Consider the following 24494-nt stretch of genomic DNA (forward strand, 5'->3'; position numbering starts at 1 on the left):
AGGAGACTGTGCGGTGACTGCAAACTCTTCAAGAGGTTGGCGCTGCCCAGCGGTCGTGGTTAGCTGGGGGCTGTGCGTGGCAGAGGCCGCAGGGAGCTGGGAATCAGCTGCATGTTGTTGGCACTTGAGCCTGTTGCTTCAGGAGCTCACCGGAGTAAAAAATGTGCCGTTATAAACAACAATAAGGGGCTACAGATATATTTGCACGTGCACTTTGAGATGTTGACAGAAAGTCTTTGACCTTGAAGGTTAAGTATGTGCGGGGAGTAGAGGAGGGAGATTGTCTTTGCATTATGAGCATCTTTAGAAGTCACCAGGCTTACAGTCGGTGCGCTGTGTAGGGTGCCAGCCCTGCTCTCCAGGCAGCGAGCTGGACACAGCCCTCAGGAAATGTAATAGTCAATAAAGGCATTTAAAAATCTATGTGGAAATAAGTGGGAGAGCAATAATATCAGGGCCAGAGGAGGTGGCCATGCGGGGGGGTGTTTATAACAGCTGCCTCATTAGCAGCAAGCAGATGCCCACATGGAAGAGTCAAAAGGTCTGTGGGGCCCCAAGCAATGCACCTGGGCGTATGAAGCGGTCAGGTGCAGGGAAAGCAGGACCGAGCAGCAGCAGATTAGGAGGATGCACTTTGCAGGACCCCTCTGGTCCCTCAAAGTAACCCCCGTTATCCGGAGACTCCCCGGGAGAGCACAAGTTCGTCCTTCCTGCTGCGCGAGTGGTGCTCGAGGCAGAACAAGCCGTCTTGTGCGTTTGTCTGTCGCCGAGACAAATTCCTGTTTTCCCTGTTCAGCGGCCGGTCGCCAGGGGGTGCCAGGACAGCTCTCTCTCGGCAGCAGCTCCTTGGCCAGACCCATTTCCCCAGGAGCGAAGTGTTGTAACCCCAGCAGGACGTGTCGGGCTATTCAGCCTGCTTCCCTAGTAGGTGCCCTTCACCCGGGCCGGGTCCAGGGGGTCTCTGCAGCCTGGACGTCTCTGTGCAACTCTGGGGAGGGTGAAGGATGACCTTTTGGCTAAGGGCCTGCTTGTTATCATGGGGCTTCAACCCGAGGTCCTGTTGGAGGCTGCGAAAAATACTAGCCGTCACTCCTGCCCCGAGCGCTGGGCTCTGGCCGGCCGTTTGGTCGGCCTGCGCCTGGGGTCAGTGTCTGCGGGTCGGGGAGGGGGAGCAGCCAGACGGCCAGCATCCTTGTCGACAGGCTCTTCCGCCGCTCCTCCTCCCTGTCTGCGAGCTCTCCCTGCCGCCCCCAGCATCCATGTGTCTCCGTGCTGCTGGGAACAGACTGTGCCGTCTTCCTTCCCCGGGCAGCACCCTGCATCCCTGCAAGTTGTGCTCCTGCCCCGCTCTCCGCACGGCTGTCTGTCTGGGCCGGCGGATGCTGCGTGCCGAGCTCGTGGGTCCGCAGCACACGACCAGGGCAGCCAGACCCGGTGGGGCTCGCTCAGGGAGGCCTGGGGCTTTGTAAGGAGCAAACTCCTCTGGCGGGTGATGTGCGAGGAGGGAGCATTAGCAAGTCTCCGACAATCCTGGTCTGTCGCTGGAGCCGGCGCAGACTCTCCCCCGATGCACAGTTATCTGCAGGCCTCTGCTTTTTGTCTTGCTCGGTGCAGCGGTTTCTCCCATTCGGGGCAGATGAGAGTTTTCCTGCCTGGCATGAATCCTTCACGTTCAAGGTGGGAGTAGCCTGGTAGTAAGTGGAGACCCCGATGACTTCGTTGCCTCCACTCTCTGCAAACCCCCTTACTTGAACGGGACCCGGCCCCAGTGCCTCTGTCCCGGAGATGCCTAGCGCCTGGTTGTGACGCTCGGGGGACGATGCCTTTGGGCAAGTGGGCATTATGCTATGGCAGTGCAGTGACATCAAAGGGAGACGCTGGAGGCAGCCACCAGCCTTCACCTGGCGAGCGGCATGTGGGAGTGTGGGATTCCCGGGTGCGTGTGCACGCGGCTGAGCCGTGGTGCACGGACACGGCGCTCCTCGCTGCTGGCGTTGGGAGCCACAAGGCAGTCGGAGGGAAGGGTCCTCTTGCAGTCTCGCAGGCTTCATCGCAATAGCGATAGCAATCTGCAAGGGCCAGCACTGTTCTCACTGTTGGATGACTGCCACCGCCGGGGTCGATCTGCCTTCTGGGTGCCACCCTCCGCGGTGGTCTAGGAGCCCCGGGGTCGCCCACCTCCCTGTCAATGCGAGGGTCCTGCGACCTGCTGGCCCGTTGACTCCAGAGAGATGCTTTCCTCCTGCCTGCGCGTCTCCTTCACCGCCCGCCGTGGTGTCTGGGTCAAGCCACCTCGTTTTGTCCTCATTGTGTCCCGTTTGCTGTTACTGGACCTGTCATCCCCTCGTCTGTGTTTCGTTGCAGGAGCCGCTCCTGGGCGCGGAGCAGAGACGGTCCAAGGGGGCGCAGGGAGACGGCACGCCAGGGCAGCAGCCGCAGCTGGTGAGAGTGACCGCCAGCAGCACGGAGCTGCCCGTCAGCGTTTCCAGCCTGGTGATGCATGCCCACAGCACCCTGCCCCAGGTGAGGCTCCGGGAGGGCTTTGCCCTTTCGCTCGGAGCTGCATGCAGCTGTGCGGGGGGCGGCTGCACCGTTCCCTCTGCCACTAGAATTAAAGCAGCAAAACTTTTAAGTCCAGGCAAGCCTAAGGAAAGGAGACGACGAGCTGCGCGGTAAAGCCCCTCTGGCCTGGGCGAGGGTGGAGGCAGGCGGAGCAGAGCTAGGGGCTTGTGTGCACAGACGTGCAGTCCCAATCGGCGCGGGTTCAGGCGTGGCGGGTAGCACCCATTCGGGTCTGGTGCTTCTCTTCCTGGCACCCACAACGGTGTAACTTCTGCCCTTTATTTGCTGCTTCCCCGCCCCTATTGCCTGTGATGTTCATTGGACTAATGCGCCGTTTTCTAACGTGGGCAAACGGAGAAAAGAGCGTGGTTATGGATGGGGGTACGGAGAGGTATTGAGGCCGACGGTCCCATTGCTGTATAGGTCACCGCTCAGCTGACCTTGCAAACCTGTACCCAGCTTTCACTGGGGAAGCTAAAACTGCTGCTTCCTTGTGAGGGCCAGCTGAACCCCAGTCCCCCTCGAGTCTCTGCTGACTCAAAACCCTCCGAGGGGATTTCCTGGGAGTCTGCCCCAAAGCTGAGCGTGCGAGTGCAAGGCTGTGCAGTGTTTCCATAGCAACCCACACTTGTGCTGGGGAAGCATTCTCCATCCCGGCCTCTTCCTACCAGAAGTACCCCTCGTTCGGGCTGGTAGCGCGTCTTGGAGCCGGTCTGCTCAGCGTCCATGTGACGTTTTGTAGGCGTCTGAGAGAGGCGACAAACAGGGTTTTCAGGCAGAGGAAATGTAGATGATGTCCCTTCTCGTGCTCGGTAAAACCCCGATCGTATTGTTTTTAAAACTTCAGTCTTGTCCTGGAGCGAGGAGAGCACGGAGAAATGGTGAGATGAGATTAGGGGGGAGTCGAGAGAGACGGCGAGCCATGGAGGCAAGGCACTGCGGTGCAGGGTTTTCAGCTTGTGCCGCATCCCTGTTTTCCGCTGAACTTTCCAAACAGTGATGTCCAGGGGAGACTTCGCACCTCTCACATCTGTGCCTTTAAACGTCATTTATTTATGGATCTGCAATGTAAACCGCCCGTTTCTGCTGTTTTCTGACTCCCTGCGCTAACGCAATGCGGAGCCTGGACACCGGGGTTTCGCTTTTTAGATACCAGTGAAGGAGAGTTGCTCGGTGCCTTTTCTGTGAGTTGACAGGAGTGTCGTGAATTGAGTTGGGCAAAGTAGAAAAAAACATGAAAATATTCAAAGTTACAGTCCTTTTTCCACTTTTTCAAAATGTGTAACTATAGAAGTTTTTCTGAAAACTTCTAGGTTTCATTTCCTTCTTTTCCTTTTTCCTTTGTGCCATTGAGTGCAATGGAAGAAATGGCATTCAGCATTTTTTCCTGGTCTGTCATTTTTTTTTACTTTCCTTTTCCTTTTCTTAGTCTATAACTTTTCTAAACTTCTCCAGCTTTTTAAAAGTTCCAGCCTGGCGAAATGACAGTTTCGTTGCTTTTTCATTCTGCATACAGCAGAAAAAGAAAAAATGAAAAAAAACCCCCAAAATAAAACAATAACATTTTGAAATATTTGAGTGTGTGTGTGTGTGTGTACACACGTAAGAGTTTTTCCTGGAAGATTTTTTCCATATACAGTATATATATATCTCTCTGTAGATATATACCTATAGAGAGAGATATATAGATATATATATGAAGAAGATTTTTTCTATACTGAAACATTTTATAAAAATATATATCTATATCTATATAGCTATGTATAGATATAGATATATATCTTTTCTATAGATGATATATCTTTGTAAAATGTTTCAGCTACTGAAACATTTGACAAAGATACATATATCTAGATCTATATAGATATATATATCTTTGTAAAATGTTTCAGTATAGAAAAAATCTTCTTTTCACTAAATACAAATGAAAAGTTTCGGGCAAAAAACCCTTCTAGCTGTAACGGCGAGCTTGCGTGTGCTCCAGGAGAGGTGAAGGCTGCTGTCCCGTTGTCTCTATTCGCATGTTAAAGAAACAGCCAAGAGCAGCTCCCCGGTGAGGCCAGTAACCAAAGTAGCTGCGGTGAGTTCGAGGTGGAGAAGCACGCCCCGTTGCCGCTGCGATCAAACACCGCCGGCAGGTACGGTATGAAGAAGGGCGCTGGTGTTTGCAATATTAGGTCTCGCCGTTCCCGTTACCCCGCGCGCTCCCCCGGGCCGAGGCGGACGCCCTAGGCCAGGACTGCCGCTCGTGCCCGTGGGGAGCTCGGGGCTGGAGGTGCTGGGGGACATCGGCAGAGAGCAGCGGGGTGAGCACAAAGTGCTCAGCTGACTTGGGGCTTTCTGATGGAGCCCAGGTTTTTCCCCCCAAACTGGTCTGCTGTGCTTGCGCTTTATGTGGGTTCTCCTCCCCGGCAAGGCTGTTTTAGCCGGCTGCCTAGCAACCCTAACTAACAGCCTGTCTGCACATGGGCATGAGCCATAGGCTGCGATGTCACTTCGTGTCATTGAGGAGAATCGCTTTTTATATCGAAAGATGCACTGGAGCTAGATTCAGCCCACTCCACATGCCGCCCTTGTGCCCCTGCAAGGGGTGGGAACGGGATCCACGCACGGGCTTTCTTCTTCAGACCTTCCACACGGCATGTGCAATGCCAGATTGCCTGGTTCCCCGTGGCTAAGCCTGAACTGCACCATTTGATTGCTCCACTTACACGTTTGCTGAACAAAAGAAGTTGCTCTGCCCCTGAGAGCGGGCACAGTTGTCCAGTAGCGAGGAGCCTTTGTTAGTGAGTTTAGTCTCCTCCGTTTACAAGGAGCACCTTCAGGTGAATAGGACACAGCCACAGCGGGCATACGTGCGAAGGAAAGGACCTGGGTATAGCTCAGTGTGTCCAAAAAGCTGCTCCCCAGCCCATCTCTGCAGGTAGCTTGTGACCTCTAGCCTCTGGATATTCACTGTCTGGGTACTTTATAGAGTAGCCAGGTCTTCTGCATTCATATATGCAAGTATGTGCTTGAGACGATGGAGGAAGGTCGTGTTGTAGCGCTGAGGAAAGAGCAGGTAGCAGCAAATTGAGGTGAAGACAGAAATCTGGGCTAGGTTCTGCTCCTTCCAGTGATGCTGCTCTAGTTCACCGTGCCAGGGCATGCAATACCTATCAGTTTTCTCTTCTCTCTTTCAAAATACACGTCTGACCTCCCAGGCAGTGTTTACTGGGACAGTGACCCGGTTTGAAAGCGAGCGTCTATTGTAAATGTCTTTCCTCCCTCTAATTAATGAAGCCCAGAGAGAATGGTGGAGACCTTTAAAGGGCCCCAGTCAAGCTAGGTGAACCGACTTCATGATGGCAGATGAAGTTCAAAGTCAACAATGCAAAGTAATGCACTTCAGAGAGAAAAATGTAAACTACTCATTCACTTCGCAGAATAAGGAGCATCCCTTCTGGGAAGGGGCCCGGGCTCACTGACGACCTGGGCTGACTATGCAGCTGTGGTCAAGAAACCAAAGACGTTCGGGCCTGGAAAAGGTGCAAAAGGCCTGGGAAGGTGTGTGAAGTGGGAAATGCCATGTGGCCTTTGATCTACGGACTCTGTACGGTACTGGTCACCACATCTTGGAAACCGGGCGGCAGGTCTGAAGGGTGCTGAGACGAGAAGTGTGTGACGTCTGCATGAATGAAGTAATGAATCATACAGAGACACAGATTAGACATCTGTTCTCCTCATCCCCTGGCACAAGCAGGGGACTTCCCACTACATTTAAATGCAGCATTAAATGTCAACACGGACAAAAGGGAATGCTTTTCACATAGCATATAATTGTCATTGAGGCCACGAACTTAACAGGATTCAGCAAGGACTGAACTTTTAACAGATAACAGTAATAGTCAGAGTTATAATGGTTAATGCTAACTGCATTGGTTTGTTTTTGGCAGAGACATTATCCCTCTTGCTTAGATGACGCTCAGTCTTGAACCATAAGATATTAGGAAGAGGCATAACAATAGGGAGCAGATATAAAATAATCTGCCTGATGCAGAGCTCCTTACACATCTCTCTGACGCAGCTGATGGTGGTCACTGTTGGAGGTGGACTGCTGAACTCAGTGGGCCCAGAGTCACCTCCAAAATGACAGTCACTTTGTCCCCTCAACCAGGGCTGAAAACTATTTGGATACCAGCAAAGGAGCATCAACCTCTCCAATAGCCCTTACAGAAAGGCTGTATCTTCCTCCCTCTGAGGTCTGTGAACTGCTTCTTGTCACCAGCCGGTAATTTTTCTAGTGCGGATGTATCCTTAGACTCTTCCAGTGCCGCTAGCGCACGCTCTGTAAGGAAACGCGGCATCCCGCACATCACACGTGGACCCTGCTTGCTACTTCTGGTCTGGTTCTCACTATGCTGTGAAGGAGCACAAAACAGTTATTGAATGCATGCTACAGAGGGGAAGCAGTGTTCATCTCTAGTGCACGCCCTTGAGCTCTAGAGCAGGGGATAGCCTTGCACAAGGGTTTGCAACCAGGGTGCCATGGGGTGCTGTGCAATGTTAGCACTGCTAGGTGTGCACACACGATTCACAAGATAAACCCAGACTGCAAACAGGAAGGTGGAGCTTTCACTCCACATTGTGCCCTGTGATGGTCTTTCTGAGCTCTCTGCAGAAGCAGAATTGCTCCATCATTTTTCTGTAGAGAAAAGCAGTGACAGCTAGGAGCTGGCATTTTCCAAAGGGTGCCTTGAACCTATCCATGCCTGCCGCAGGTCTAGCTGGGGGAGCCTCGAGTCTACAAAAAGGTGAGAACTGCTGGCCTAGCGTGATTCCTGTGGGGTAACTGGAGCCGATCACCGGCCAGAAGGTAATGAGGGATAGGAAAGTGGAAGGAGACGTATGCTAGGATGGTGGCCTGACACGTGGCAGTATTGTGGTATTTCTCATGGCCTGTAAAGCTGGAAGAGCCACTGTTGAGCCTTTTTTTATAATCGTACAATTTTATCATTGGTATTGCTCAAACTACCCGGGATTCTCCGTGCTGGCTGAGCTGGTCGTTTGTGGGTGGCGTTGCAAAGGGAGGAGAAGACAGTCCTGGGGATGAAGTAAAATGGTTCTCCTCTCCAAAGCGCAATCATACAGCCCGGGCTCTCTCATCCTCTTTGAAGTGCGGGTTCCCCACGTCTGCTCGGCCTCTGGACATCCACGCTGGGGTCATCTAACGGGACTTTCTGTGCAGCGCGGGCCGTAGGAGGCCGTGACTTCTGCAGGAAGCCCGTAGCTCTGGTCGTCTTGGAGCCATTCTTGCCGGAAGAGACATCCAGCCTTGATTTAAGGAGAAAGCACCACATCTCGGCCCATTGTTCTGCTCATTGCTGGGCTTTACTTCTAGCCCGCATGCATCTAGGAACAGTTTCCAGCTGCTGGATCTAGCGCTGGCTTTGTTTGCTAGGAGAAAGAGCCGTCTGCTGTCAGAAACCTCCCCTCGGAGGTATTCCTAGGCCAGGATCAATTTCCAATTGAATTTCACTTAGGCAAACCGAATGGACGAGCTCTTTTATTCTGCCAGCTTACAGCAGGTTTTCCAGACCTGAAATAATTCCTTCGTTCTTTTCTGAGCTTTTCCATTTTTTCAATGTCCTTTTTAATGTGTAGACAACTAGAACTGGACACGGCATACAGTAACAGCTCGGGGCCACCTCCTCCCAGAGACAGCGGCCGTCCTCGCTCCCCCCTCTTGCTCCATATTTCCTTGTTCTTACACCCAAGGAGCACGTTCGCTCTCGTAGCCGCCACATCACGCTGGGAGCTCTCAATTAAGGGATTACCCACCAAGAGCTCGTCAGCGACTGCTTTCCAACAGGACAGGCGGTCTTCTCTCTGCGAGGAGCGGAAAAGGAGCGCGTGCTGCCGGCGGGGTGGGCACCGATGCACCAACCCGTGCACGAGTCGGGTTTACGTTTCCACGTGCGAGTACGTTTCATTCTCACCGGTCGTGTCCAGCATCCAAAGATCTTTCTTTCCTCCCAGCACGCCTCCAGCAAAGGCGATGCAGGCTTCCCACGTGCCGGGCAGCTGCCTCGCGCGCCTCGAAGCAGTCTGCCGCTTGGGGCGAGCGGCGTTGCGTCTGCCGGGGTGCCCGAGGAGAGTGCGCCCGGGAAGGCCACGGTGATGCAGCCGCCTGCCTGCGAGAACGGCACGGAGACCTCGCCGCTTGTCTTAGTGAGGCTCCAGCGGCCTCGGTGGCTGCCTGTGAAGCAGGTGAAAATCCCAGCCTGCGCTTCAGGCTCCTGATGGGTGATTCTCACGCTCCCCGCGCCTGAGCCGCGGTGCAGGGGCGGCGGGACGGAGCCGGGGAGACTGCTGCTCTGCTCGTGCGAATGCAGGGGAGTGAGGATGAGTCACTGCAGCTGGATCTCGGCACATGGAGGGACGGGGCTGATCCTGATGCGCCGGGGCCCTCGCTGTGGACAGCTGCCTCCGGGGAGCCACGAGTCCTGGCGGAGATTGCCGGCTGCCTTTCACAAGCGCTCCCCGGCATCGGGCAGAAGGGGATGTGCTTGCCTTGCTCTTCCCTGCTGGAAGGGACCTCGTAATGAGCCCCGGCGACTCCTGCATAGGGCAGGTCCTTGGGCATCGCGGGCGGGCGCCTGCGTGTGCACGGGGTGAGCGGTGGGCTGCGATCCCAGCAGGACCTCCCCGCGGCCAGGCGGGAGCGTCGCAAAAATGTCTGTGCCCCACCTGGCCTAGGCAACGCCGTGAGAGCCGCGACCGATTTGGAGCCGTCGTGCCGCTCGCTACCCAAGACGCGGAGAGGTGACTGCATGGGTTGGCGGCGTCCCGCGCGAAGTGGGGTATGGTGGGCTTCAGTCCCTGGAAGAAGTCTTCACCTGCTGCTGAGGCTACTTGTCTGTGCACGAGAGGTGAATAAACCCTCTGCTTTTTGTCTTCCAACCCCATCTAGTCACAGCCTGTAGAGGATATCGAGAGGCTCGGAGGCTTCCAGTGCAAAAGCTGATGTTTCTGAGGAGCTGGATCCAGAGGTGGTGCGGAGCGGGAGCCGTCGAGCACGGTCCCGGAGGCAGCAGGTCTGACTCTGGAGCCTGTTTCTAGACCGGTCCTCGGTGGAGAATAACAGAGACGGTAAAGCAGCAAGGGTGCTGCGTGCCTCTAGCTCTCCTGCAGCTGGGGCGTGGGTGGGGGTCCCGCCCTGTCCTCTGCAGTCCCCCTTCCTGGGAGAGGCCGTGTGGGCATAGTTATGCACCTGATGCTTAGAGAAGACACTTAGCTAGCACCGAGAAGGCGTTCAGCCCGAGAGGGGCCGGCGGCCGAGGGCTGGCTCTTCCAGCTTGCGGTGATCTCCCGCAGAGAAACGGGAGTGTTGTCTCCGACGCTGCCTCTCCAACGCTCTTGTAGACGGCAACGCGCGCCGTGCCCAGATGGCACGGCAGCCTCGCCCGTGTTCCTCCGAACGGATCGATGTGAAAGGATTTGGACCGTAAAGCGGAGCAGCAATGTCTGAGCGGGTGGCAGACTCCTCGTTACCCTCCCTGCCTGCCCGGGGGGTTTCGAACCCAGCACAGTGACCCACGCGTTCCCGCGGGCTCCCGGCGCCACGGGGGATCACCAGCTTCTCTTGGATGGACGGGAAGTGGAAATGGCTTTCGGCCCCGAGCAGCCCTCAGAGAAGACCTCCTAGGCCTGAAGCTTGACATCCAACGTGTTAGTATCTTTGTAGATAAATCCGAACACCTGGAAGGAGGTGAGCTCTGACGCCCTGCGGGCATGCCAGCTGAATTCAGGAGCAGCTTATGAAAGAAAGCCTGCCTTGCACTGAAGTTACAAGTGAGCTCTTGAGAGCAAATCTACACACAAAAAAAAGAGAAAGGATGATGCCAGGATGTGCACCCCGGTCACATAACCGCTAGGAAAACCTGATTGTCAGAAATTAATGCATAGCGCTCGGCATCCCTACGGTGCCGCCTGCGAGAGCGGGTGTTGGGCAGAACTATCCCGAAATCATAACCCTGGGGAAGTGAAGCGAGCAACCCTTGTGTCCGTGAGAAGAGACGGTTCTCTTATTTTGGCATCCGTTGACTGTATATGAGCTTGGGCCTGCCGGGTCAAAGCACCCATCTATCATCCTGTCGTCTTCAGGTTTTCTGTAGCTGCCGTCACAGCAACGTGCAGATTTTCAGGCCGGAAGGGGCCGTTCAATCATCTAGTCTGACCTCTCTGTACTCTCTGAGCCTTGAGCCCTTTCTCCATCTATGTCTTGTTTCGTAGGTGGCCTCTTGCATATTGGCTGGCTTGGGCCAGGAGTGTTTCCAGAGCGCAATGCAGGAAAAGTCCTAAAATGGCACCTTGTGCAAACGGCAAAGCTTTGGAGAGGTCTCTTTATGGCAACTGCACCAGGAATAGGAGAGAGAAAGCCACAGGGCTGGGGGGCACTGGTTGCATAGTCCTGCCTTCCAGGGCACGAAAACTCAGGCAGTCACAGATAAAGGAAAGGAAGATGTATGGTTTCCTGAATGTGGCCCTTTGGATTTAGGCTTATGAGTCTCTACTGTAGGTAGTGAGAAGTCAGTGGCTGGTGGGGAAAGACCACAAAGGTGCGTGCGCAGGTGTTAAGTCGCTGGCACGTGTCGTGGGGAAGTCTCTGAAGGTCTTTGCAGTGCTGTCCAGGGGAGATGCCCAGAAACCCACCTGCTACAGTTAAGGCAGTGCTCACAAGGGGCCTCCAGAGCAGGTCTTGGATGGTTAAGTTAATGCTAATGGCTATAGCTTGGAGACTCTGAAGTGTTGCTAGATATTGGTGAAACAGGGGAGACTGAGGTGGACATGGGCACTAAAAGAAATATAGTTCATAGGGGGAGAGTTTTGCAGGCTGCTGAGTTTGACTGCTTTCATCAGCTGAGTACGGTGAAATCATGTCTCGAGTGAGCTAGGGGCACGGAGGAAACATTGCATAAGGTGAGCATTTGCCGTCTTCTCTATTGCTTTGTGCCTGTCGTGCCAGAGCTTTGCAAAAGCTGCAGCACAGGATGCTTGCTACGGTCCTATAAGGGTCCTGAAGCCCTATAAACCTGTGGTCAGCTTCGTGTCCCAGACGCACCTGAGGAAACCCTGTGCCCCCCCGTGTTTATTTAGTAGGGAAGGAAGCACACTTAGCCAGTTAATGAACCAAGACCGTCGTCTGCCAGCCCCTGCACACTTCCTTCAGCTCTCAGCGCGACTGTCACCAACAGAGCCAATGCAATCCTTGGACGTGTAAGAGGGAGACGCCGCGGTGATGAGACGGCTGGACTTGGCACTGGTGCTGTCCCGACTGGATCACTAGCTCTGGTGTCCACAGCTCAGAGTACGTTTGTGAGTTGTAGGTGGTTCAGAGAAGAGCCAAGAAAAGGAATGATTCATGGATCGAGGAACTTGCCTTCTAGCTGCGTACCCAAGGAGCTCAATCTGCTTCTCTTAACAATGATCCCAACATTTCAGCACTTAGGTAAGGGAGCAGAAATGTGACAACAGAGAGCTCTTCAATCCACGTACAAGTGTGACACGTCCCAGCAGCTGGAAGTTGAACATGGATGAATTCAGACTGGATACAAGGAGCACGTTTTTAATGCAAGGGCAACTGGCCCCTGCAGCAATTCACCACATCTGGATTCGGCAGTCCTGGGACTTTCTGAATCAAGGTCGGATGCTTTCTAAAAGAGGTGATGCTGTAGTTGAAGGAAGAATTAATTTGGGAAGGTCCTATGGACAGGCTTTTAACTGGACTTCAGATTGGATGCCCAAAACCATCTTGTCTGGGCTGTTTTATGAGTCGACCTGGAAAGCAGGTGCTCAGGAACCCGAAGCCAGTAGTCTGACGGATGTCATGGGGTGACCTGGGCTGCTCAGCAGCCTCCGCATCTGCCCATCACGTGCCATCCTTTCCCCTGGGCACGGCACCCATGGGGTTTCCTGCTCGTGTTTACCCCATGCGTCCAAAGAAAGGATCTGGAAATGTAGCCGTGACCTTCCCTCTGATCTGCGTTGCTGCTCCGGGACCATTTTCACTCTCATTTGGGGCTGCATCGAGGCCTCCCCGCTTTCCAAACACCACTCAGCTGCCTCCCCCCATTCAGGGAGAGGAGTGCAGGCAGGCAGGCAGGCAGCTGTGCAGATAAAATTAAACAGGAACAATACCACTGATGAGCAGCAGCTCAGCACCACGTAGCAAATGCTGCTCTTCCTCCACCGCACAGTCCTGCTCCCCACGTGACTCGGTAATGAAGCTGACTTCATCGCTGTCAGCCTGCCAGCGCGGCCCATCCCCGCCATCCTTCACCTGCTCCACGCGCTTCCCGTGAGGTGTTGACTCTGTCCCTTCCCCGCGGCTTTTGTTCGAGAGCTCTGAGGCTGACACTGTTGGATTATCCCTGCTTATTTGAACAGATGATAGTGTGAGCAGCGGCAGATCTTAACAAGATGAAGAGAGAGAGACTATTTCAGAGGATATACGTTCCCTGCCTGCTCCTAAATTGCACAGTTTTGTCAGCCTGCCCAGTTTGGGCTGGGCGGGTGCAACATCTGCTCCTTTCTATAGGCAGCCTATAAATAGGAAACATCCCTGTGCAGAGATCCTGCCTTTTTTTGCGATGTGTGGGTGAGCAGGGGCACTGTACTGAATGTACAGTACAAACCCGAAAGCAAAGCAGTGGTTTGCTCTGATGCCTGCAGGCGCCGGTGTTATCCCTGTGTCAGCAGCGCTGAGGCCAGTGTGTTCCCCTTTCAGACCCGGCCTGTATTTGTATTAGGTGCAAAACCAAGGGGACAGGAGGCATGGCGTGGCAGGGGACTCTGCACAGTGACACATGCGTGCGACACGTGGGATCACGTTTGCAGCCCCGCTCTTGGCATTTGGGAGACATCAGGTAACCCCGTACCTCAGGGCTTGTCGGTCAATAGTTGGGGCCAGGACGCATTGCAGCATTGCCCGCAGGTGAGGCCTGAAGTCCTTGGTTGCAATGTGCTGATGCTTCTGCCAGTCCTTGGATGTCCCAGAGGCTCCCAACCTGGAGGGTCTCGCTGCTGTGCTCGGGTCCCACCAGTACCAGGGTGGGACAGGAAGGACTTTTCCCCCAAATCAGATTAGCGGTCACTGTGAGGTTTTCCACCTTCCTCTGCAATGTGGGAATCGGTTCATTTCCTTGGCTCTCAGAGCAGATCGTAGCCCACTACATTCGTGTCATTGCCGTGGCAGGTATTGGCAGTGCCCTCGCCCCCCCTGCTTTTACCTGTGGCCTGTTACAAAGTGGTCTTGGTGTTTTGGGCACCGGGCCTGTCAGTTGTGTGCGAAGGTTTGGATATTCCTTGGTAAGGGATTACTTGCTCGTGTAGGGGACTGGAGTTGATGGCCCAGGTATCTGTTGGTCCATCCCTGCCAGTTCTGTGTTTGTTGGAAAAGCGAGCTGTCCCCAAGAAAGACACCCTGTGTTTGCAGTGTGCGGGGTTTCTAAATCCCATGCCACCACTCGTGTCTCAAAAAGCAATGCATTTTCGGGCTCCATTAATAGAAGCACTGCCTGCAAAATACAAAAAGGAGTAGTGCCTCTGTCTTGTTCTGGGTACTGCATTTTAAGATAGATGTAGAGAAAATGGAGAGGGTCCAAAGGTGAGCAGTGAAGATGGTGGGGGGTTGAAAGGTAGCCATCCAAGGAGGGAGCGAAGAGAGTGGGTACGTTTAATTTGGCAAAAGGAAATTAAGGTGGGGCACGACAGCGGTCTTGAAAGGCTGCTGTCAGGAAGAACAACTGTCCTCCTTTGCCACAGAGGGCAGGACGTGAAATAATGTGTTTAAACTGCAGCAGATCAGATTTAGATAAATCTCAGCAAAAGCTTCCTTGTCTGTGAACAGGAGGACAGTGGGACAAGCTGCCCAGGCCAGCTGGGGAACATCCTTCACCTCCCTGGTAGTTTGAAGAGGCCCGGTTGGCATCTGTCTGGGATGGTTTGGGAGCAGAGCGTGCTGCGTCTGTGTGGGGTGGACTCGGGGCCCTTGAGGTCCCTTCCAAGCCTTTGGTTTTAGGGGTAGCGGGAACGTGACCTCCTTGATGTGCGGGGAAGAGGGAATGGAAATCCCATCAGCTGGCTCCTTGGCACAAAACCCAGACAGACGTGTCGGGTGAACACGAAGCCCCTGCTCATCCTTCATGTGAGAGCCCAGGGTGCCTGCTTCTGCCGCTGGAGTGCCTGGGAATAAGGCAGCTTGCTGCGGAGATGCCCCCCGTGGACGTGAAGGCGCAGCTGAGCTCTGACGAGGAGCACCGCTCCCACCCTGCCCACAGCCAGCCTGGCCCCACGGCCTCTGGATGCGAAACGCGTCTTCTTTCTGGAGGGAGCTGCTGCAGTCAGCCATGCCGAAGCTGTCGCTGCAGAATTTGCTTCCTGCTGCCTTACGTGGGGGCTGTCGGCTGCTGCGCGGCAGCACCAGTCTTGTGACAGCCAAGTCTCTAGGAACGTGGGGATAATCGTGAAGACGTGTCAGCGGGGAAGCGATCGGAGCGTGAGCCGGAGGGTGATGCTCTCCCCGGTCCCCTCTGTGCACCTTTGGGAGGCAGGTTTTATTTGACAAGGGACGCACAGCTCTTGCCTGGTGCTGGGAGGAGGGAAGGCGAGCGATGGTCACAGCCCCAGGCCCTGACCGCGGCGGCAGCTGGTGCTCAGAGCTTGTTTGGAGCTGATCTCTTTCCCAGAATGTTCCTTTTCAGCCCTTGCAATTACAAGCAGTTTTGCATTTTTCATTGCAGAGCAGGAGCTCAAAAGCCAAAGCAGCCGAGGCTCAAGTCCTGTTTTGTCTCTGAACAATTCACTTCAGCCAAAGTTTCTGACCGCGGCTTCTCTTAACAATCGAAACACGACTTGGCATCTAATCTGCCTGCGTCCGGAGGGAGCTGCAGTCCTGAGCGTGTCAGCGAGAGCTGTCATGGTGGTGGACGTTTTGGGGTCAAGTGACTTGAGTTTGACTGGAGGCGCTTGCTATCCCTACCCCAGGGATGAACAGGGAGACGAGGAAGATGTTCAAATCTCAACTTTTCCAGGTTGACGTATGACTGCACTGGAGAGCAGAAAAAGTTAGTTGAGCCATTGGTTTATCCATCTAAGCGTTTTCGTGTGCCTCCTACTACCGCAGGATCGAGGGTACCTTCACCTAAAAGCAGTAGCAAACCTGAAGTCCGTAATGGACCTCATGGATTCTCCGGCATCTCTGCTTTCCTGGGGTATGAAACCCCTGCCTTGGGTTCAAGTGATTTATTCTTTAGTTGTTAAACTTGCTACTTTCAGATCCTTATTTTTTTGCCTGTCTGTTTCTTGTGGTTTATTCTGTTTTATTTTCTGGGGGGAAGTGAAGGGGGTGTCATTTTGATGAAGATGAACAGGTCTTTTTGAAGAGGAAGGCTTGGTAGCGTAGTCTAACGCTGGTCCGACTCTGGTTTCACCCTTCATCGTATTATTGAAAATGATGGTTGTTCGCTGTCGCTGAACGCCCGTGCTAAGAGCGCTGCCTTCCAGCTCCCCCTGCCTCGTTCTGGGCTTTCCCAGAGGATCGCAGCTGAAAGTCAGTCTCTGTATAGCTGGAACCCACTTCATGCGTTGTTTCGAAGATTAGGATCAAGACTATAAGGTGGCTTCACCCTCGGACTCGGAGCTAGAGAGGGACTGAAGCGCAGGCTCGATGCGCTCCCTGGAGCCGGGGTTGTGAAGCAGGTCGAGCTGGAGTCTCGGCGTTGTTTGCAACTTCAGATTCAAACGCCGGTAGCGCACACCCTGCGTGCGGTGCAGCGGGAAGCGTCTCGCATCCACCTTTCTACCCCATCCCTGGTGCTATCTGTGTGCCAGACATGCCCTCTGCTCATACCCACACTCCTTGCTGTTCCAGTCCAGGTCGTTTGCCTTCACCAAATCTCCCCCAACCTCGCAGCTCAGAAACGGCTTTGCATTCGTGGCCTTGCCTTCTGGGCAGAGTTGACAGGTGCTTGCATTATGGGGTAGGGGACAAAATCCCACTACCAGAGCGACCACCGCAAATTCATGTCATCCGTGACTCACGTCGGAGTGGATCCTCTGTGCCCAGAGCACAACATTTGTGCCTGCGCTTTCCTTTCCCACCTCTCTGCTTCTGTTTGCACCACTCCGAGGTGCGACCCCCTCCTGCACGTATGACTGGAACGGGCTCCCAAGGGAGGTGGCGCTCTCCCCTACCCTGGGGGTCTTCAAGAGGAGGTTGGATATGCATCTAGCTGGGGTCATCTAGACCCAGCACTCTTTCCTGCCTATGCAGGGGGTCGGACTTGATGATCTATTGAGGTCCCTTCCGACCCTAACATCTATGAATCTATGACTGCAAACCAGACCGACTCCTCTTAGCTCCACTTTTAAAAGAGCAAGCCAAGCATGAACGCAGAGGCTGGCCGCATGGCTGCTTTGTGTTGGGACGGCTGGAGCTCGAGAGGCGTCACTACGTCATACTGGAGTTGGGCTGGATTGAGATCGGGACCCGTGGCAGAGGCAACACCTGCACTTATAAATAGAGCAGCCATGATAATGCTCCTCAAGGCTTTTGCTCTTTAGGATTTGAAGAGTCAGGATTGAGCTCTGCTGAGATCCATTGTCTCCGGTGCTTGAAAACATGAGTTTGAGGAATCTGCTTGAGGCGGGAGGAGAACGGTGGATGAATGCAGGTTTGGGGATGGCCTTGACCCTGTTGCACACTCAAGTGCCTGTTGCGCATTCAAGTGCCTCTTTGAAAGAGCTCTCCTTCAAACCTTTCTACACAGGAGTGTCCATGCTGGGGCTGCCAGTGCCAACGCAGCCGCGGTAATGAGCGTTCAGTGCAGACGCGCTGCACCGAGGGGGAAGACCGCCGCGGTGAAACACTCTTACCCAGAGGGTTTGCAGCAGTGCAGCCCCCGCACAGCTACTTCAGTGCAGCCAGACAGGAGCAAAACAGGACTAATGTGGAGGCAGCCCTTAGTTGTCTCTGTGCCCTTTTTCAGGCAGGGAGGAGGCGCGAACACCCAATTTTGAGGCAGATCCTCATTCTGCTTTGCTGACTGGATGGTGGGAACCTTTTCCACCACGAAGAGCTCCGGGTCAGAATAAAGAGGTGCGTGTTTGCCCCTCTGCAATGTTTGCAGCACGTTACCAGGTGCCCCTGCCCGTCCCGTCATCTCGTGGCCGAGACGGACTTTCCCAAGAACGAATCCCTCCAGCCTCCTGGTTATTTGCTCTCTCTTTTCTGAACTCCCTTCAACCCAGCAGCATCATTTATTTTTCTGATGTGCCCGGAATTGAACGCGGGGTAGGATTTTCTAAAGAGCCTTAAATACTTCATTGCACAAATCCCACTAAAACTCAATTGGATTTGGATTTGTTCCTAAGTCCCTTGGGTACTAAAAATAAAATCCCAGTGACAGTTGGCATTCATTAGGTGCGTGTGGTGGTTTGCACAGCACTTTAGCAACAATATCTCTAAGAAATTATTCTTGCCATTGAGACGTAGGCAGCAGGAACTGAAATCCTGGAAATCAGCTCGCAGGCTCTGCAAAGATCGGCTCTTCCAGCATTGGACTTCCCTTCCTTTCGGCCGAGCAGACCTGAAGCGCCGTTTGTCACAGCAATACCAGGCGATTCCCTCCGTGCTCCAGGTTCTGCCTCCATAAACCCTGCCGACAACCTGTAGGAAGGGCCGGGGCACGTGCACAGGTTTCAGGGTTGGGCATTGCTGAGAAGAGGGACCCTTTCTTGCTTCACAGGATCCGTGTGCTGCACAGAATAGGAAAACGTGATTTAAAGTTGCATCAGTCCGACATCTGTCGTTCTCCGCACCAGGCAGAGAAGTCCATATTTAAATCTACCTTCCTAACTACCTGTTCGATTGTTCCAGCGCCCTTCGTCGTATTTCCCTGGTGGGACACCATTTGCAAAGCACATCGGGGCTCTGGACATAGGTGATCCGTCCTTGACATTATACTAAACTGCCATTGTCTAAGGCATTTCTGTCCTTGTCGCTGAGGACAGAGGAGCTGGAATTGTCTATGGGGACAGTGCACCTTTAAGAGACAGCAGTGAATTGGATGCTGCAGCTTCAAAATGCCATCGGATTGGCTGAGAAGCCACCAGGCAGGCAGAGGGGGGGGGCGACCATTGACAAAATTCATGCATTTCTTTCCGTATTTAAAGGGGACAGGTTTGGGGGGTGGGGAGGGAGAGAGGAGCGTCCCGACTTCCCACCACGGTCTGCGAAACACCAGAACCCCGATTCCCGGCTGCGACATGTCCCTGGCTCTGTCATCTCCCGCCGGATCTCCAAGGCTACGGGTGACATCACGTTATGCATTTCCAGTCTGATAATGCTGCCTGGAGCCCATTAAGCAGAGTCATTTGCAATATCCTCATCCGTTGCCCGCAGATAGTTTATCAGCTGCTGCCGGACAAGCAGTCAGAATTTCTGGGGCTGCAAAAACCGGGCTTAAAAGCAGAGAAAGAGGAACATTTTGCAGCAGCCAGGCTTTAGGCTGAGCCAGGAGCACCTGCAAGCCCTGGCTGTCACCTGCCTGACCATCACTGCGCCCGAGCTGATGGTTTCGCCGTCACCCCGATCCTGTGCCACTTTCTCGTGTCGGGATCATTTTGCGGTGCTTGGGCTGACCACCCGCCAATCCTCTTGGCTTGAGGGGGGCGAGGAGGCACCACGCTCCCTTTTAGCACTTGCAAGGAGCCCCTAACTTTTCTCCCCTCTCCCCTCAAGACCTCCAAGCTGCAAGGTACCTTTGGCCCAGGACGGGTAGGAGGGACGCCCTTGTCCCCCGGGCTGCGAGGTGAGGGAGGACGCAGTCTCTCTCCAGAGACTGAGCTTGCTCCACCTCCGTATCTCTCCCAGGCCCCACAGTCCGGCAACCCGGCCGGTCTCTGTGCTGGGAGCAGAGAGCTCTCCCCGGGAAGCCTGCTGCTGAGGATGCACGCAAGGAGAGCCGACCCCCTTACAGCAGGAGAGGACGGCCGCTGCACGGCCCACGGCAGCTCTCCCAGGCCTTCGAAGCCCTGGGTGCGAGATGGCAGATTTTGCCGCAGGCAGGAAGCCCTTGACGGGGACCCGGCCCTTTGGCATTGCTTTTCCTTTCCGGGGCTGCCGTAGAGCTGGGGAGTCCGACCAGACGGGCCAACCTGCTTGGCGGGCATGCCACAAATTAGCCTAGCCTGAGTGCCACTTGGACCCTTTCCCTGACCTGATCTGCTGCTCTGCTTTCTGCTTCTTGCCCTATCTGCCACTGTGCTGCCTATCCCCTTGCCAGTCTTGCGTGCACCACGTGCTATCTGCCACGTCCCACAGCGTGGCCAGCCCTGCTTGAGTGGACAGAGCTCAGCCGCGGAGGTTTGGGGGCCTGTCCAGAGCCAGCTGAGGTCCAGGCCGATCTCCCTGCTGATTTCAGTGGGTTTGGGGTCAGAGTGACCTTGCTGACTCGGGAACAGCGCTGATGTGCTTGCTCCAGGGCCATGGGTTTTGCTTTGGTTGAGAAGACAGGCTAGGCCACAGCTCTCCGTGAAGGACATAGCATAAGGGACTGTGCACACCCCTCCCGAGTTCCCCTCCTGGACTGAGAAGGACTACGGCAGTGGTTTTCAACCCGTGGTCCACAGACCCCCGGGGATCCACAGACTGTGTCTAAGGGGCCCGCAAAAGATGGCAGTCAAAAGCGTGTGAATACCCACACTCACAATGCAGAGGGGTCTGCACCTCCGTCCAAAACCTTTTAGTGGTCTGCAAATGAAAACAGGTTGAGCGCCACTGCACTGAGCTATTGAAGCTTGAGAAAAGCAGCGACATTTGCTGTAGTTCTTCCACGTATCACAAGCCACTGTGTTACCTGCTGTCGCTTCCTGCTGAGACCGAATGCCACTGCTCGCCCCGGCCCTGCGGAGGACGCGTGAGGAGCCGGTGAAAGGAAGCAGGGCAGTGCGTGCAGTAGTGCTGACCCAGAGCCTTCAGAAAACAAGGAGCAGGACAGCAAAATCATGAGACTGACATAAAAATCATGAAATTAGAAATAAATAGATTTTATTCTTTGCTTTCTGCCTGGGGTTGGTTGCTCTGCTTTTCTTTGCAACCGAAAGACTTCATTTTTGGAAACAAAAGAGATTTTCTCCCAGTTATGACTGCAGGATCTGGGCCTTTGGGAAGAATACCAAACACTGCGGTCTGAACAAAAGCAACCGAAGAGTTGGCAAGGCTAGAAGGCAAGGATTGAATCATGGTCGTGTCACCTCTTTGGAATTAGGGGATCTTCTACCGGTGTGTTTTGTGTGACACTGGCCGTGTCCGTGGTGCCTCGGGTGCAGTTTTACTGTGAAGTGTGTCTTTGCAAGAACGGTTCCTTCTTCACTAGCAGAGCTGCTCCCCGGGTACCCGTGTGTCTGATGCAGAGCTCTCAAATGTGCCCTGGAAACCCAGCTTCTGGCTTCAGCGACAAAAATTAGCATTTCCTTCTTTTTCATCCAGTTGGCCTCCGAGCCAGCGCAGCTATGGGAGAGGGAGGCAGCTCCTGTCCAGGCCCGTGTGTCATTGCAGAAGTCGTGGTCAGCTCCGCTCGTGTGCCGCTCCGTCGGCAGGGCAGGCACAGGGGGTGAAATCTGGCTCCCCGAATATTTCTTGCCGCTGTGGCTGCAGACGATGATGAAAGGAAGCCCCAGCACCGCTCTCGGCGCTCGCGGGGCGTTGTGGCACTGGCAGGCAGGAAAAAAGAAATCTTTTTTTATTTGTAAACTGTGGACATTTGATCTGGAAGAAAGAGGAGACATTAAAGCAAGAATCCCTCTGATACCATTTGCGGGCTCTCGTCAGGGTAGAGGAGCACTTTAGCTGCGAATAACCTTCTCAACGGAAAGACAGTCTGAGGAAACGTCCGTGCCACTTCCTCACCGCTGACCGCGGCCAGCGAGCGTTGCGGCGATGGCTCCGCTGGGAAGCGACCTCCGAAGGAGGAGCGGTCCCACAGGGCCGCGGGCTCGCTGTTCACCTGCCGCGCCGCTCGCCAGCCCCTTCCAGCTGCTCCGAGGGGTTTCGCGGCCACCTGGGAGGAGAGATCCTCTGTGTGCCGGTAGCATCCTGCCCAAATGGGTCCCTGGGGAGAAAAGACATTAGTCCTGTCTCTCCTGCAGCGAGGTATTCAGCATGCACAGGATGCGGGACGGGTGGATTTGCCGGGCTCTGCTTCCACCACCGATGAACCCAGCAGCGTGCTGACTGCCGGGGGGAGGGAAAAGACCTCGGTGGTCACGAGGACCGGACCCGGCGCTGTAGGGAAGGCCCTGGCCCCAGGTCGCTGAGAGAGGGGATTTCTCTATGGTTTGTCTGTTCAGTTTTCCTCCATCCAAAGGCTCCGTTTTGCCAATTATAGCGGAAGCGCTTCGCCCTGGCGAGGGTCTGCGGGGGTCTTGTGACACTGCCAGTAAACGACAGAGCCGGCTGCGAAGGGCAGTGGCTACGCAGAGGGTCGGGGTCTCCTTCAGAGGGGAAACCTGGGCTGTTGCGTGGGATCTGCAGCCAGGTCTCCATGGTGAAGGCATTAATGCACCAGTCGCCCTCCTCCATGGCTACGGCTGTGAAATATTTTTGGTTTGCCTTATTTTTTTGTCACAAAAATGAACGGTGGGTGTTTATGGAGGAGCTGCCTACTCGTGATCCCCCAAGTAAGGGCCGCAGGAGCTGTCCCAGCGGCTCTGGGCACCCATCGGGGTCGTGCCATCCAGGGACGGTATGTCTGGGCTCCCCCACGGAGGTCACTGCAAATCAAGGTGCAGGGCTCTTTGTGGGGCAGGGAGCGTGTCATTGCAGGGCATCGGCACGAGGAGCCCGGGTCTTGGGCTCACCGCGCTGCCCCTGCATCCGTCCTTCCCTGGTGACCCAGTCTCCATAGAAACATCATCTCCGCTGCGCCCCATCTGTTCGTTTAAGACCGTTATCTCCTCCTTAGTCTGGAGGCATTTGGCAAATCACTCTGGGCAGAGCCTGCAGGAGGCTGATTGGTGTTATCGGGGCTAAGCCTGATACACCAGCGTAAAAGTGTGCGAAGAATAAGCCTAGCTCAGCTGTGGGACATTGCACCTCCTGCTGCGCGGGGCTGTTGTCTGATTTCACGACGATTGCCCACTTCCAAGATGGCTTGTAGGCACCGCGGATAAGCCAAGAGCAGGGCCAGGGATGCCGCACCCTCGGCCCGAGCCTTGAGCCTGTTCCCACAAGCAGGCATGGAGGAGCTGACCGCAGACGGGCCGCGAGCCAGGGCTGAGCCGTGTCCATTCGAGACCCCCTCGCGCACCGGCTAGCAAGGGTTGACCCCGCTGGGGATGTGGTCACACACCTTACTGCACCCGTGGTGCATCTGGCACCAGAGAGACCATCCCTCGACTGCAGAGATGTGCCGTACCACCCGGGAGAGGCTTCCCTTTCTTGAGCCAGCTGATGAAGAGGTAACAAAAGCCAGGCTCCATGGCTAGCTGGCAGCTGACGGTGCTCTGCACCCTCCCAGGCTGCTTTCAGGAGAGCCCGGGGACCATAAAGCAATCGCAGGTGTCGCTCTAGTGATTTCAGTCTGTCTGTAGATGCCCGTGCTCATCCTGCTCAGGCTTTTTGCAGGGTGTGAAGCTGTCGATCCATACAAGCCCCGCAGAAACATCCTGAAATGGCTTGAGTCCTGTCGCTAAGACTGACCCACGTTCTTCAGGGCAGGTATTCCTCCACCTCCAACTTTTCGCTTCAGGAGTGCAGCACTCTCCCTACCTTTCCCTGACGTGTGAAGCCTTTGGGAGAGACAACACGGGCTGACATGGAGTTACAGCCAAATGGGACACAGCATCCTGTGTGAATCAGCGCCGTGTCCTAGCACTTCTCACGCTTGGCTGAAGTTAGCACAGAAAAAATGCCTCGACGTCCCCGTTAGACTGCGACGTTGTGTGTGCATGTCTGACGTGACTGCAGGACTGGGCTGGGCAGGAGGAAAGAGAGATGCCATTATTAATATACCGATATTGGTAACAGGCTGTACCAATATGGAACAGCCTTGGCCAAGAAGCTCTTGCTTTATGTAGCCCAATTCCCCACAATACAGTTTTTATGTTCCCTTCTCAAGCAATGCAGTCCCTTTCCGAGGTGATCTCCAGCTCCGGCTGCACCCTCAGCTGTTACCAGCTCTGGAGCAACCATCCATGATCAGGTTTACGATTTCCAGACGCACTTCTGGGCTTTGTTGGTCGCTGTCTGGGATCAGGAGGGAATTTTTTCCCGTCCTGCTGCTCCCTGTGTCAGGGTTTTTGCAGCCTTCGTTTAGGCATTGGCTGTAGCTGAGGCTGGAGACGGGGACTGGGCTGTGCCAGTTCTGCCGGGACTCGGACCTGGAGTTTCCTGGCTTGGGGGTCTTGCCCCTCTGCTCGGGGTCAGACCGACCACCACATTTGGGGCGAGGAAGGAATTATACCCCGTGATCAGATTGGTACCAGGGGCAAGACCCTCTTCCTGGGATCTCTCCAGGGTATTTGCAGCAGGCGGCTGTCACGGCCCCCCTGCTGTACCTGTAGCGGCTCGGGTGCTACGTCTTGCGCTGTGTCAGGGTTTGCTGCGTAGTTTTGCTAAGGTCGGACAGTAAATTGTAAATGGGAGCGTTTCGTACATCTCTGCCACATTAGGCTTCACATGGAGACCTAGACATTGGAGACCAAGGACACCATCTCTCTGCCTTAACACGCCTTGTAATCCAGTAATGTACTGGAGTGAACGCGTGAATCTCTGCAGTTCCCTCCAGATTACATCACTTCTCCCAGTAAAGGTGCATTGTGATTCATTTTGTCACAGACTTTTGACAGCTCTAAGTCTGGCTCTTGGCAGATGTTAAAATGATGGCACA

At 54.6% G+C, this 24494-nt stretch overlaps 1 protein-coding gene across 5 annotated transcripts in view; it reads left to right on the plus strand.

Annotated features, from left to right (window-relative positions):
• Positions 1 to 24494, plus strand: part of DLG3 (discs large MAGUK scaffold protein 3) — a 115757-nt gene that overhangs the window by 12496 nt on the left and 78767 nt on the right. For 4 of the 5 annotated variants that reach the window (XM_019492817.2, XM_019492816.2, XM_019492815.2 and 1 more), the window contains one exon: positions 2365 to 2523. The exons of the other annotated variant lie outside the window; for it this stretch is intronic. In XM_019492817.2, the coding sequence (XP_019348362.2) occupies positions 2365 to 2523 (159 nt within the window). The remainder of the gene's footprint in view (positions 1 to 2364; positions 2524 to 24494) is intronic. 5 annotated transcript variants of the gene reach the window in all.

This window comes from Alligator mississippiensis, chromosome 8, assembly GCF_030867095.1.
Source record: "Alligator mississippiensis isolate rAllMis1 chromosome 8, rAllMis1, whole genome shotgun sequence".
In the NCBI taxonomy this organism is placed as follows: domain Eukaryota; kingdom Metazoa; phylum Chordata; order Crocodylia; family Alligatoridae; genus Alligator; species Alligator mississippiensis.